At 41.0% G+C, this 13,528-nt stretch overlaps 1 protein-coding gene and 1 pseudogene across 1 annotated transcript in view; both read right to left on the bottom strand.

Moving 5' to 3' along the window:
• The window catches only part of SMC1B (structural maintenance of chromosomes 1B), a 91,233-nt gene that overhangs the window by 36,226 nt on the left and 41,479 nt on the right, over window positions 1-13,528 (bottom strand). Inside the window, exons 12-14 of the mRNA XM_021091388.2 lie at window positions 9,458-9,604; window positions 1,513-1,650; window positions 687-803 (exon numbers count right to left, since the gene is read on the bottom strand). Coding sequence (XP_020947047.1) covers window positions 687-803; window positions 1,513-1,650; window positions 9,458-9,604 — 402 coding nt within the window. The remainder of the gene's footprint in view (window positions 1-686; window positions 804-1,512; window positions 1,651-9,457; window positions 9,605-13,528) is intronic.
• LOC110260810 (V-type proton ATPase subunit E 1 pseudogene) lies at window positions 2,908-5,360 on the bottom strand (annotated as a pseudogene).

Raw genomic sequence — 13,528 nt, 5'->3', positions numbered from 1 at the left:
TTTGTTCTGGGCATTGACCAAAAACAGAGTACCAAAAGGCTAGTTATCAAAACTGGTCTTAAATCTATGGTAAGTGTAAATAACTAAGGAATTAGGAGTATTTAACCTGGAAGAGAGATAATTACGTATCTCTTTGTGTGGTTTCAAGTCATGTGGTAAAAGGCAGAAGTGAAAGCAATGGGTGGAAGTTGCTGAATGAGTGGGTGACAGACACATTTTTAAGGATGAGAGACAAGCAACGGTGGAATGAATTAAGCCAGAAAGTTCATGTTGCTTTACAGGCAGAGGCTAGATGATCAAATCTTTGTTGACCCAGAGTCAAGCAACTATGCCTGGGACATAATAAATGTTCAAGAAAAAATTACAGAGTAAATACACAATCTTAAAGATGACACAAACTTCTTTCCGTCCTTGTGTTAGGAGCACTGAGAGAAAGAAAGTGGCTGAAACTTTGACAACAGACAAGGGAAGGTTGGAGAGCAGAAGAAAGTAAGGATGCACTAGTCATTGTCTTGAGATGAGCCAACAATGGTTCTCAAAAAACACAAGGAAATAGACTTGGCAAACCCACAAAACTTAGCACTTAGCGTACTCTGCTTTAGCACATACTGAAGAAGCCCTACATCTGGTATCTGTCTAGAACTACATCCTGCATGTGACCTAGTAATAAATATATCATTCATAACCTTATCTATCTTTTCCTGAAATCCTTCAATTCTTTGTTGCCGTTTTCTGATTCCTTCACTCAACATAGTACACTGTGACTCAATATTCAGCAGTTCGCTTTGTAGCTGAGACTGTTCCTAAATACAGAAGAGAGAAAAACATGTCTGTTATTTTTTAATTTTTTGGCCACACCCACAGCACATGGAAGTGCGTAGGCCAGGGACTGAACCTGTGCCACAGAAGAGACACAAGCCACTGCAGTGACAGTGCCAGGTTCTTGACCTGCTGTGCCACAAGGGAACTCCCAAAAAGGATCTTTTTAAACTGGCCAGCTTAACTTTATATAGTGAAGCCAAAACATGACAGGTTATCTTTTACTTATTTATATTTGTCTTTTTAGGGCTGCACCACGGCATATGGAGGTTCTAGGCTAGGGGTCCAATTGGAGCTGAAGCCTCTGGCCTACGCCACAACCAAGCAACTCAGGATCCAAGCTGTGTCTGCGACCTACACCACAGATCACGGAAACGCTGGATCCTTAACCCACGGAGTGAGGCCAGGGATCGAACCCACATCCTCATGGATACTGGTCAGGTTAACTGCTGAGCCATGACAGGAACTCCGACATGATATGTATCTTTTAGAATAAAAAGAGAATCTGCGAGATAAAGTAAATTCAGGTATAACTGGATAACAATAATAACCATAAAATAAAGTAACTTAAAGGACAAAAAAAATAAACCTCACAGAAAAGTGTAAAAATTACATGGTGCTATATAAATGTAATTCCTGAAATTCTATTTCCTGGTTCTAATTTCCATCAAGTTTTATGTTGGTCTATGTTACCCGGTAAAAAGCAGCAAGGTGCTTCTTTTGAATTATTTCTAGTTCACTTTGCGAATATTTGAGTCGCGTATGAGTTCCTTGTATTAGTGCCTGTATTTGTTTCAAATCTGCTTCCTTGCGAAGTGCTTTCATTAAATCCTAAAAAGGAAGAAAAAATAATATTTTATAAAAGTGAAAATGCTTTCTTTCATATGTCAGAATTCACGGACTTTGACGTGTAACCACACCCACACACTGTCTTCCCTTCTGCCAACAAAAGACGGGGCAGTGAAGGACTAGGATAACGAGACACCACACAGCACCCTCAAAAACTCAGTGCCTAGCAGGAAACGGGCACGAAAATGAGGAGTGGAGAGGCATGGAGGTCGTGTGACACGCGCTGCCTTGTCTCAGCACATCCTTGTCCCTTACCACCCCCCACCCGTTTCTCAGCCCGAGGGTGACTCCCGAGGGTATGTTCTAGATTTTCACTACACGTCCTTGTGTGAAAACATGTGCATATATGTTCACCTACTTATGTGGTTTTCTTCAGTCTTGTTTTGCAAATTTAGAATCGTATTAAACATGCTTTTTTGCCTCTTGCTTTTCTTACTCAGTTATTCACAAAAGTCAATGGATAATGCTCTAAATTCATTCTTTTAATGGCTGCATATTATTCCAGTGTGACTGTAACAAAATGATTCAACCCTCTCTTAATGATGGGCATTCACTTTGTTTCCAGGTTTTTGCCACCACAAAATGTAGTCTTCTTTATAAATATCTAAAAAGTGTATACAATGGCTTTTACCTTTGTTAAAAAAAATTTTTTTTGTCTTTTGGGGCTGCCCCCTCAGCATATGGAGGTTCCCAGGCTAGGGGTCAAATAGGAGCTGTAACTGCTGGCCTGCACCACAACCACAGCAACATGGGATCTGAGCCACGTCTCTGACCTACACCATAGCTCAAAGCAATGCCAGTTCCTTAACCCACTGAGGCCAGGGATGGAACCCGCATCCTCATGGATGCTAGTCAGGTTTGTTACTGATGAACCTTATTTAAAAATTTTTTTTCCACGTACACATTTTGTTCTAATAAATAAAGTATACTCATCTAGCCCAAACAGTTAGCAGTTAAGCTGCTACTGCTGGAAGGAATGTGGCCCCACATGCACTTGAAGCCCAGAGAGCAGAGACCAGACCTCTTGGCTGGACGCTGCGCCAGAGAAGGGCAGATGACTTGGGGACCTTCATGCTTCAGAACCAGCTGGAGGCTGGGTTACTTTCAGATAAGTTAGAGAAAGGTTTCCTATTCTGTAAAATAAAACTCTCTGCCATCATTTACCATCAGCCAGGGGTGTGAACTACAGAAGGGTACCCACTGATAAACACAGGATGTAAGAACAGTGAAGAGGAGGCTACGCGGGTGTCTTCAAATGTCAGAACGTCACGTCCCACGAGGAGAACAGGGGATGAACGCCACCTCCCAGGCTTAGTCCAAAAACCTCCTGTTGGCATTGGCACCAAACAAGGCTCCCCGCACCTCTGGCACCATCTGCTGAGCTATGAGGCCCAGCCGGTTCTCCAAGGTATTGGAAACCTTGATTTTTCGATCCCCGTTACAGATCTCAACCCTGCCAGCTACTTCCTCAGGCAGGTAGGCCTCCCGATCAGTCTGGACAGCGACATCTCTTTTGGTGGCGATTTTGTAAACAGGGATGGCTTCCTGCACAGCAGCCTTTACCAGCGGGAAATCTTGTTTCCTGCAGCGAAGGAACCTTTGGGGCTTCAACAACTGGTACAAAGCCTGGAGGACCACTCCATCCGACGACACTCAGCACCTGGTTGTATCTTTCACCACTTTGCTGAGTCTCTGTTTTGCTTCATTTAGCAGGTCTGTGACGAGGTCACTGCTGGCTCTGAGGACTTTGAGCCTCGCTTGATTCATCAAATTAGACATTTGAATTTCCTTCTGCTGTTCAATCTGCTTTTCTTTTTTCTCGTAATATTCCATAATCTCCAGTCTCTGGGTTTGTACAAGACGACTTTTCTCAATGTTGAACTCCTCTTCTGCCTTCACATCTATTTCTTCTGCTTTCTCATTGGCTTCTTGTTCAATAAAAGCCATCATGTGCTTAATCTGCTTCTGCACGTGGGCATTGCTGAGCCAGAGCGCAAGCAATGTGAGGCGACGGGATATGGGCCGGAGCTCAAGGCTGACGAGAACCTCTCGTGAAGAGGAGAGAAAAGCCCTAAAAAAAAATTTTTCTTTTTGGGTCTTTTTGCCTTTTCTAGGGCCGATCCCGTGGCATATGGAGGTTCCCAGGCTAGGGGTCCAATGGGAGCTATAGCCACTGGCCTACGCCAGAGCCACAGCAACACAGGATCCAAGCCACGTCTGCAACCTACACCACAGCTCATGGCAACGCCAGATCCTTAACCAACTGAGCAAGGCCAGGGATCGAACCCGCAACCTCATGGTTCCTAGTCGGATTCGTTCACCACTGAGCCACGATGGGAACTCCTAATGGATGTTTTTTTGTTTTGTTTTGTTTTTGTCTTTTTTAGGGCCGGACCTGTGGCATATGGAGGTTCCCAGGCTAGGGGTCTAATCGGAGCTGTGGCCTCTGGCCTATGCCAGGGCCATAGAAATGTGGGATCCGAGCCACGTCTGTGACCTACACTACAGCTCATGGCAATGCCGGATCCCTAACCCACTGAGCACGGGCAGGGATCGAACCTGCAACCTCATGGTTCCCAGTCGGATTCGTTAACCACTGCGCCACGACGGACACTCCTCTTTATCGTTTTTCAGTGTTCAATAGTGTTTAAGTATTCACATCGCTGTGCAACCAACCCGTAGAACACGTTTCACCTTGCAAAACTGCAACCAGACTCACAAGAACAGCTCCCCCGTCTATGCCCTCGGGCCCTGACAATCACCATCGTGCCCTTGCAACTCTACGAATGTGACTGCTTTAGGAAAGCAGAGGCACACAGTATTTGTCGTTTTGCGATTGGCCTTCTTCAGGTAGTGTAACATCTTTATGATTCCAATTCCTCTAAGCTACTGTTTTTGTCTACCAGAGCTGTCCAATTCTGAAAGAGGTACATATAGTGAAATGTTTCACCGTAATTTCATTTTTATTAAGTATTCTTTTTAAAAAAAGTTTTATTGTCTTTTGTCTTTAGGGCCGCACTCGAGGCATATGGAAGTTCCCAGGTTAGGGGTCTAATCGGAGCTGTTGCTGCTGGCCTACACCACAGACGCAGCAACGCCAGATCCACGCCGTAGCTCAGATCCTTAACCCACTGAGCGAGGCCAGGGATCAAACTCACAATCTCATGGTTCCTGGTCAGATTTGATTCCGCTGTGCCAAGACAGGAACTTCCAAGTATTCTTTTTATTACTGTTTTTTCGGCTATGCCCACGGTATGTGGAAGTTTCCCCGGCCAGGGATCCAGCTCAAGCCACAGCAGGGACAACACCAAGTCCCTAACCAATAGGCCACCAGGGAACTCCATTTATTACATATTCTTGCTTCCAATATTTAGGTACTATGTGCTGCAAAGAGGTTTACAATGGGGATCTTGGTTTTTTTTTTTTTTTTTAAATACAGGAGGTCCTTCATTCAATTCATTTGATAAGTATTTATTGAAAGCTTAAGTTCACATTGTTTGATATCGTGACTCCTTTCTTTTTTGTTTGCACTTGCCAGGTGCTGATCTCATACTTCTCAACATTCAATTTTGACAATTTCTTACAAGGACATTTAGCTGAATTTTGCCTTTTAGCTATGACGAGCTTGGGAAACTTAAACCCACTCGTGTTTACCTTAGTGACCAATACACAGAAGTTTTAAATTCCTCCATCTGACCTTTTTTTTTTTTTGTCTTTTCAGGGCTGCTCTCGTGGCATATGGAGGTTTCCAGGCCAGGGGTCTAATCAGAGCTACAGCTGCCGGCCTACACCACAGCCACAGCAACACCAGATACAAGTCGTGTCTGCGACCTACACCACAGCTCATGGCAATGCCGGAGCCTTAATCCACTGAAGGAGGCCAGGGATCGAACCCGCAATCTCATGGTTCCTGGTCGGCTTTGTTCCCGCTGCACCAGGACGGGCACTCCCGTATACTTTTAAATACTCTAGTCCCACTCTGTCACCCCATCTACCAAGACACAGCCTCTGGAATATTATTTCTTCATCTTCTCAAGGATAAGACCTTTGGAACACATTTCTCTCTCCATTTCCAGTTCCCAGGTTTTGCTGCGTTAGTTTAGCACTATTCATTTATTATAATTAGGTCTGTTCTAATTCATGTGTTGCTTAGAGTCCTTTATCTGGTATTTCCGTCCCGTGGGATATGTGGATAACATTCTGATCTGCTTATGTGCAGACTCCTGAAGGGTAAATGCAGTCTTGGGACAGCGCCCTTTTCCCTTGGTTGCCTAAAGCTATTATTCCAGTCTCACCTTGTTTTGTAGTCTGATATAAGCTTGATTTTTTTTAACGCATAAGGAATATTTTTAAGGAAGGGTGTATTTTAGCACTGCCTCTATAACCTAGGTGTTCAGGAATTACACCTAGATCTGTGTTACTGTGTGCCCTTTTATCATTAAGCGTACATAGAACTGCATGTATAGTTTTTTTTTTGTTTTTATTCTTGTCTTTTTAGGGCTGCACCGCAGGATTTGGAGGTTCCCAGGCTAGGGGTCAAATCGGAGCTATAGCTGCCGGCCTACGCCACAGCCACAGCAACGCGGGGTCTGAGCCATGTCTGCGACCTACACCACAGCCACAGCAACACCGGATCTTTAACCCACTGAGCGAGGCCAGGGATCGAACCTGCATCCTCCTCGATGCTAGTTGGGTTTGTAAACCACTGAGCCACAATGGAAACTCCAGAACTGCATGGTAAATTAAAGTGGATTCTCAGGTTAGAGACATTTTCTTCTTTTTAAATTATTTCCTCTTCTCTCTGCTCCTTTTCCTCCTTTTGAAACTTTGATTATTCCCATTCCACGTCTCCTGAGTCTACCTAAGTCTCTATTTTTCTCATGATTTTTTTTGATCTTTGTAATTTTCTCGCTCACTGAAATACTGTTGCACTTGGTCTTCCAGGTTAATGGGGTTCTCGACAATGGCCGTCTTATCCTTCAATCCATCCACTTTATTCTATCGTTTGTTTGTAGAGACAGAGGGAGGGTCAACACTACACTGCATCTCCTTATTGCTTCTCCACTTGTTTTTGGTTCAAGTGTTGACTGGCTCCTGGAATATCCCGGAATACCTCCGTGCACTGAGGTACTTCTTTATCTGCTGAGGATCAGGTCTGGGTAATACGATACCCTAACTGTCAACCCACAAATATTCTCACCCCCCCCCCCCAGGCCAGCAATTACAACAGAAGATGGTCAGTGCCCTACTGAGACAGAGGAAAAGATATCTCTCTGGCCTCCCCCAAACTCAGGAAAAGGGAGGCCACAACCCACAAATATTTAGCTTCATGAGGTTCAAGACCAAGATATCACATGGGAGAAACATTTAACCTCTCTCCAGGATCCCTCTATGTCCTGATTTTTCTCCCATCATTCCTCAAAGATCAAAAGAGAAGCCCTGCATCAACTTCTCCCAGTGGCTCCCCTAGAACCCAAGACATCATTCACACCCAGCTCTCCATGAGGTTCAGGTGAGACACAGGCAGGAGCTTAGTGGAATCTCTAAACAGCTTCAAAAGCTGAATATTTATATTCCTTAGATCAAAACATAATTGTGGTATTATGCTTAAAGAAAAAGATTAAATTAGTTGAGTCACCTTGCCAGAAGGTCACCTTGAATCACAAACTAGCCATTTGTATACACAAAAGAAGATGCTCAACAGGAAAAATAAGCAACCTAAAAGCACTCTACTTACTTTGTTAAAGATGACCTTTCAAGGAAGCATGATTGAATCTTTTGTCATTTTCAGAAATAAGGTCTGAGTATGACAGTAAAACCCCGAAGTTACAAAAGATAAATAAATTTGGCTGTGTAAAGATTAAAAACACATGTGACGAAACAAAGTCAAATGTCAAACAGATACTGAACAGTAAAAGGAACTGTGTGGAATTCACACAACGTGAATTTCAAAAGCATTAGGCTAAATGGAGAAAGCATAACACAAAAGACTACTTCCTGTATGAGTCCATTTATATGAAATTCTAAGTGAGAAAAAGTTTTAATGATGGGAAATAGATTGGGTTACCAGGGTCCAGAGGGTCCGGGGAGGGGACTGACTACAAAGGAGCACAAAGGAATTACAGCGGTTATGGAAATGTTCTAATCATGCTGCTGGTAGTTACCTGATTACATACATTTGTCAAAACTTATTCAATCATGTATTTAAAACTGGTGACTGTTAATACATATAAATTATATATGTCAATATAGCCGACAAAAAAGTCAAATAGAGGAGTTCCCTGGTGGCTCAGCAGGTTAAGGACCGAGCATTGTTACTGCTGTGGTGCAGGTTCGATCCCTGGCCTAGGAAATTTTGCATGATGCAGGTGTGGCCAAAAAAAAAAAAAAAAAGACCAAGTAGAGAATATATTTACAACATATATGACTAAGGACTAATTATTATATAATAATTCTTAAAGTGGGGAATAAAGTAAAAACCTAATAGAAAAATGTGCACAGAAATAAATAGGTTCACAAAAGTAAAAAATTTACAAAGAACCAACAAAGACATAAGTAAATGCTCAACTTCAGTTATAATTTAAGAACTGTATAGTCAAACAATTAGATTCCTTTTTTTTTTTTTAACAGATGGGCAAATATTTGAATTTTTGTTAATATCTAGTATTGCAATCAGGGACATACCCACTCTATCACAGGTTTTCTTTTGGTGGGAATTTATCAACATCTATCAACATTTTAAATACACATATCCTCAGCCCCGAAATTCCACACAAGGAAAACATCTTAGAGATATAACAATAAAAACAAACATTTATATAGTGCTTACCGTTTTTGCCAGGCATCATTGTTAAGTATTTTATCTGGACTATCTGGTTATGGAAGGTCCTTTTATTATCCCCGTTTCACAGATGGAAAGTTAAGGTACAAAGGGGTTAGGTGACTTGCCCAAGGTCATACTGCTCGTTAGTGGCAAAGGCAGGATTCAAATTCAGGCCGAGAGGCTACAGGACTTATTCTCTTAGACATTGTGCTATTTTCCCTCTCTAAGAATGTTTAATGCTGCATCATTTGTAATAGCAAAAAACAAAATGGCCATGATTAGACATTGGTTAAATAAACAAAATTTATATAATGAAATACCAGACAGGGGTCATTAAAAAAAAAAGCAGTTTTCTATATGCCAAAATGAAAACATGTCCATATTAAGATATCAAATAAAAAGGTCTGTTGCAAACACTACCTACAGCAAAAAGTCTATTGTAAAAAATCATAAAATAATACATACACTTGCATATATAGAGGAAATTTCTGGAGGCTATGTACCAAATTATGTTTGGCAAATACCACTAAGATGTAAAGATGGGTAAGAGAAAGATTTTTATTTCTTAACTTTATTCCATCCCACATAATTTGAATTTTAATATGGGGATAATACTTTTATTATTCAAGAAATCAGCTTAGGAGTTCCCGTCGTGGCACAGTGGAAATGAATCCGACTAGGAACCAGGAGACTGCGGGTTCGATCCCTGGCCTTGCTCCGTGGGTTAAGGATCCGGCGTTGCCGTGGGCTGTGGTGTAGGTCGAAGACGCGGTTTGGATCTGGCATTGCTATGGCTGTGGTGTAGGCTGGCGGCTGTAGCTCCGATTGGATCCCTAGCCTGGGAACCTCCATATGCCGCGAGTGTGGCCCTAAAGGGACAAAAGACAAAAACAAACAAACAAAAAATCAGCTTAAAAACAGAATTATTCTACTTAGTACTCTACAATTTTTACAACATGGATTTACCTTTAATTCTTGGATTAGCTGGGTTCTTTTGTCTCTTAAATTCTTTAACTCTTTCTCATCCCAGCATCTAGCCTTGTATTTTAAGTCACTTGACCCTCCAGAGATCACCCCAGATTTTAAAAATAATGTTCCATCAAGAGCTACTGTCTGTAAAATAAAAATATTTTACCTTGGAGAAATGTACGCAAAGAAGATAAAAACAGAACATAATATGGCAATGTTTATACCTGAGAATCTGTAGCTGAGAAAAACTACTTAACTGAACTCTACAATAACTAGCTCATGAGGGATGCCGGCCAAAAACCCAGACACAGAACTCTGTCTTGCGAAGGCCCCAACAATTCTAGGCAAGAAATTAGCAGCGATTTGAAAAGTTTGAAATAAAATTGTATATTAGTTCCAAACATATTCAATATTGAGAAGCAAAAACCAAGAATATCTATATTTAACATCAGGTAGTTTTCAAGTATGTAATACTATATTTTGAAGAATCTGATATCACATGTCAAAGTTATAAAAATAGCCTTAGTTACTTTAGGATACCAAAAATATCATGCTCTCTAAAATAAATATGAAACTGGGACCAATAAAATTTTTTTAAATGTAATCAAAGGTATAAAAAATATCTTGAAGTTCAGAGTCCTGTGAGTATCCACATGCTTTATGGAGTAAATGAAAGCAATTCCCAAATGCTTTGCAAATGTTTCTAATTAATTAGTCAAAGCAGAGGAGACAGCCTACAGAGGACTAAAACCATGTAATGTGAACTAATAAAAAGGAAAGCCAGTTTACATTTCCACCAACAGTGTTGGAAGGTTCCCTTTTTCCCACTCCCTCTCAAGCATTTATTGTTTATAGATAAACAATTTTAAAATTTTATTAATGAATTTATTAATATAAATATTAATATAATTATTATAGTTATTAATATAGTTATCAATATAGTTATATATTATTGATATAGTTGTACAGTGATCATCACAATCCAGTTTTATAGCATTTCCATCCCACACCCCCAGTGTATCTCCTACCCCCCAAACTGTCTCCTTTGGAAACCATGTTTTCCAAAGTCAGTGAGTCAGTATCTGTTCTGCAAAGAAGTCCACTGCATCCTTCTTTCAGATTCCACATGTCAGTGAAAGCATTTGATGGTGGTGTCTCCTTGTCTGACAGACTTCACTTAGCATGATCATTTCTAGGTCCATCCATGCTGCTAAAAATGCCGGTATTTCGTTCCTTTTAATGGCTGAGTAATATTCCATTGTGTGTATATACCACATCTTCTTTATCCACTCCTCTGTCGATGGACATTTAGGTTGTTTCCATGTCTTGGCTAAACAATTTTTGATGATGGCCATTCTGAGTGGAGTGAGGTGACACCTCATTGTGGTTTTTATTTATATTTCTCTAGTAACTAGTGACGTTGAGCATTATTTCATGTGCTCTTTGGCCATCTATGTCTGTCTTTGGAGAAATGTCTGTTAAGATCTTTTGACCGTTTTTAAATTCAGTTGCTTGTTTCTTGATATACAGCTGTACGAGATGTTTGCATATTTGGGAGATTAATCCCTTGTCAGTCATGGTATTTGCAAAGATTTTTTTCATACTCTGTGGGTTATCTTTATTTTGTTAATGGTTTTCTTTGCTGTGCAAAAGTTAAAAAAAAAAGCTTTTTGTATCCGGAATCTAATATATGGCACAAATGAATCTTTCCACAGAAAAGAAAATCATGGAGACAGATTTGTGGTTGCTGAGGGGGAGGGGGAGGGAGCGGGATGGACTGGGAATTTGGGGTTAACAGATGCAAACTGTTACATTTGGAATGGATAAGCAATGAAATCCTGCTATACACAGCACCAGGAACTATACCTAGTCACTTATGATGGAGCAAGATCATGTGAGAAAAAAGAATGTATGCACGTAAAATAAATAAATAAAAGCTTTTAAGTTTAATTAGGTCATTTACTTTTATTTTCGTTAGTCTAAGAGATGGATCTACAAAGACACTGCTGTGATTTATGTCCAATAGTGTTCTGTTTTCCTCTAGGAGTTTTATGGTGTCTGGTCTAGCATTTAGGTCTTTAATCCGCTTTGAGTTTACTTTTCCGTATGGTGTTGAGAGTGTTCTAATTTCATTCCGTTACATGTGGCGGTCGTTTTGCCAGCACCTCTTGTTGAAGAAACCGTCTTTTCCCTTTGCAGATTCTTGCCTCCTTTGCTGCAGATTAATCGATCATATGTACGTGGGTTTATTTCTGGGCTTTCTATCCTGTCCCACTGATCTGTATGTCTATTTCTGTGCCAGTACCATACTGGTTTTTGTTTTTTTTTTTTTTTTCCTGCCGCATGGCATATGGAGTTCCTGCACCAGGGATCAGATCCAAGTTGTATTCGCAACTTAAGGCACAGTTGCGCAGTGCTTTAATTTACTGTGCTGGGCCAGGGACTAAACCCATGCCTCAGTGCTCCCAAGAGGCCACCGATTCTACTGCACCACAGCAGGAACTCCAGTACCATACTGTTTTGATGACTGTAGCTCTGTAATATCTGAAGGCAGAGAGACTGATTCCTCCAGCTCTGTTCTTCTTTCTCAAGATTGTTTTATATATTCGAGGTCTTTTGTGTTTCCATAAAAATTAAAGATATTTTTTTCTGGTTCTCTGAAAAATGCCATTGGTAATTTAATAGGGATTGCACTGAATCTGTAGACTGTCTTAGGTAGTATATTCCTTTTGATAACATTGATTCTTCCAATCTCAGAACATGGTAAGCCTTTCCATTCGTTTTTTTTAGTTTTATTGGAATATAGCTGACTCATAAATTTGTGTTAATCTCAGGAGTATAGCAAAGTAAATTAGTTTTACATAAATCCATTCTTTTTCAGATTCTTTTCCCAAACAAGCTGCCACACAGTACTGAGTTTCCTTGTGATATACAGCAGCTCCCCATTACCTGTCTATTCCACATGTAATAACTGTAATTTATCCTTCCTTCCCACACTGCCACATCTCCCGTTTGGTAAACATAAGCTTGGTTTTGAAATCTTTGAGTCTGTTTCTGTTTCATAAGTTCTACTGTTTCATTTCTATTAGATCTCACATATTTGTGATCTCACGTGGTATTTGTTTTTCTCTGACTTCACTCAGAATGATAATTTCTAGGTCCATCCATGTTGCTGCAAATGGTATAATTTGTTGCTTTTTTATGACTAATATTCCATTGTGCGTGTGTGTATACACACACACACACCCCACATCTCCTTTATCCTATCCTCCATTGATGGATATTTTTTTTTTTTTTGTCGTCTTTTTGCTATTTCTTTGGGCCGCTCCCGCGGCATATGGAGGTTCCCAGGCTAGGGGTCGAATCAGAGCTGTAGCCACTGGCCTACGCCAGAGCCACAGCAACGCTGGATCCAAGCCGTGTCTGCAACCTACACCACAGCTCACGGCAACGCCGGATCATTAACCCACTGAGCAAGGGCAGGGACCGAACCCGCAACCTCATGGTTCCTAGTCGGATTCGTTAACCACTGCGCCACGACGGGAACTCCTGATGGATATTTTTGTTGCTTCTAGGTCTTGGCTATTGTAAACAGTGCTGCAGTGAACACTGGGGTGCATGTGCCTTTTCAAATTATGGTTTTCTCTGGATATATGCCCAGGAGTGGGATTGCTGGATCATATGGTAGTTCTATGTTTAGTTTTTTAAGGAACCTCCGTCTGTTCTCCATCGTGGTCTAACATTTATTAACTTCCATTTCCAATATATAAAAGCCAAATGTGACATAAAAGAAAAACTCCATGGGCTGGTTCTGCGAGAAGAGAGAGAAATGAGTGTACCGAGAACTTCGAGCTAATTCCCATAGTGTTTGAATGTGAACGCTCTTCCCAGCCACGATACTTGGGCAAGACACTTCCCCTCTTTGGGCAGGGGTACAAGTGATTTTCTGAGATTCTTTTTACTTTAGTGCTTGGTTGGCTGCTGCTTTTGTTACTGCAACTGTTTACCACTGCCCATAGTCTGCTTGAAGTAGTGCATGGATGCTATTCAATTCTGTTTGCAGCACTA

The sequence above is a fragment of the Sus scrofa genome, chromosome 5 (genome assembly GCF_054392235.1).
Source record: "Sus scrofa isolate SSC_HxYL_T2T_F1_AM1 chromosome 5, Sscrofa_HxYL_maternal_Yorkshire_Landrace_v2.0, whole genome shotgun sequence".
Classification (NCBI taxonomy): Eukaryota; Metazoa; Chordata; class Mammalia; order Artiodactyla; family Suidae; genus Sus; species Sus scrofa.
This window is presented reverse-complemented; position numbering and strand designations above follow the sequence as displayed.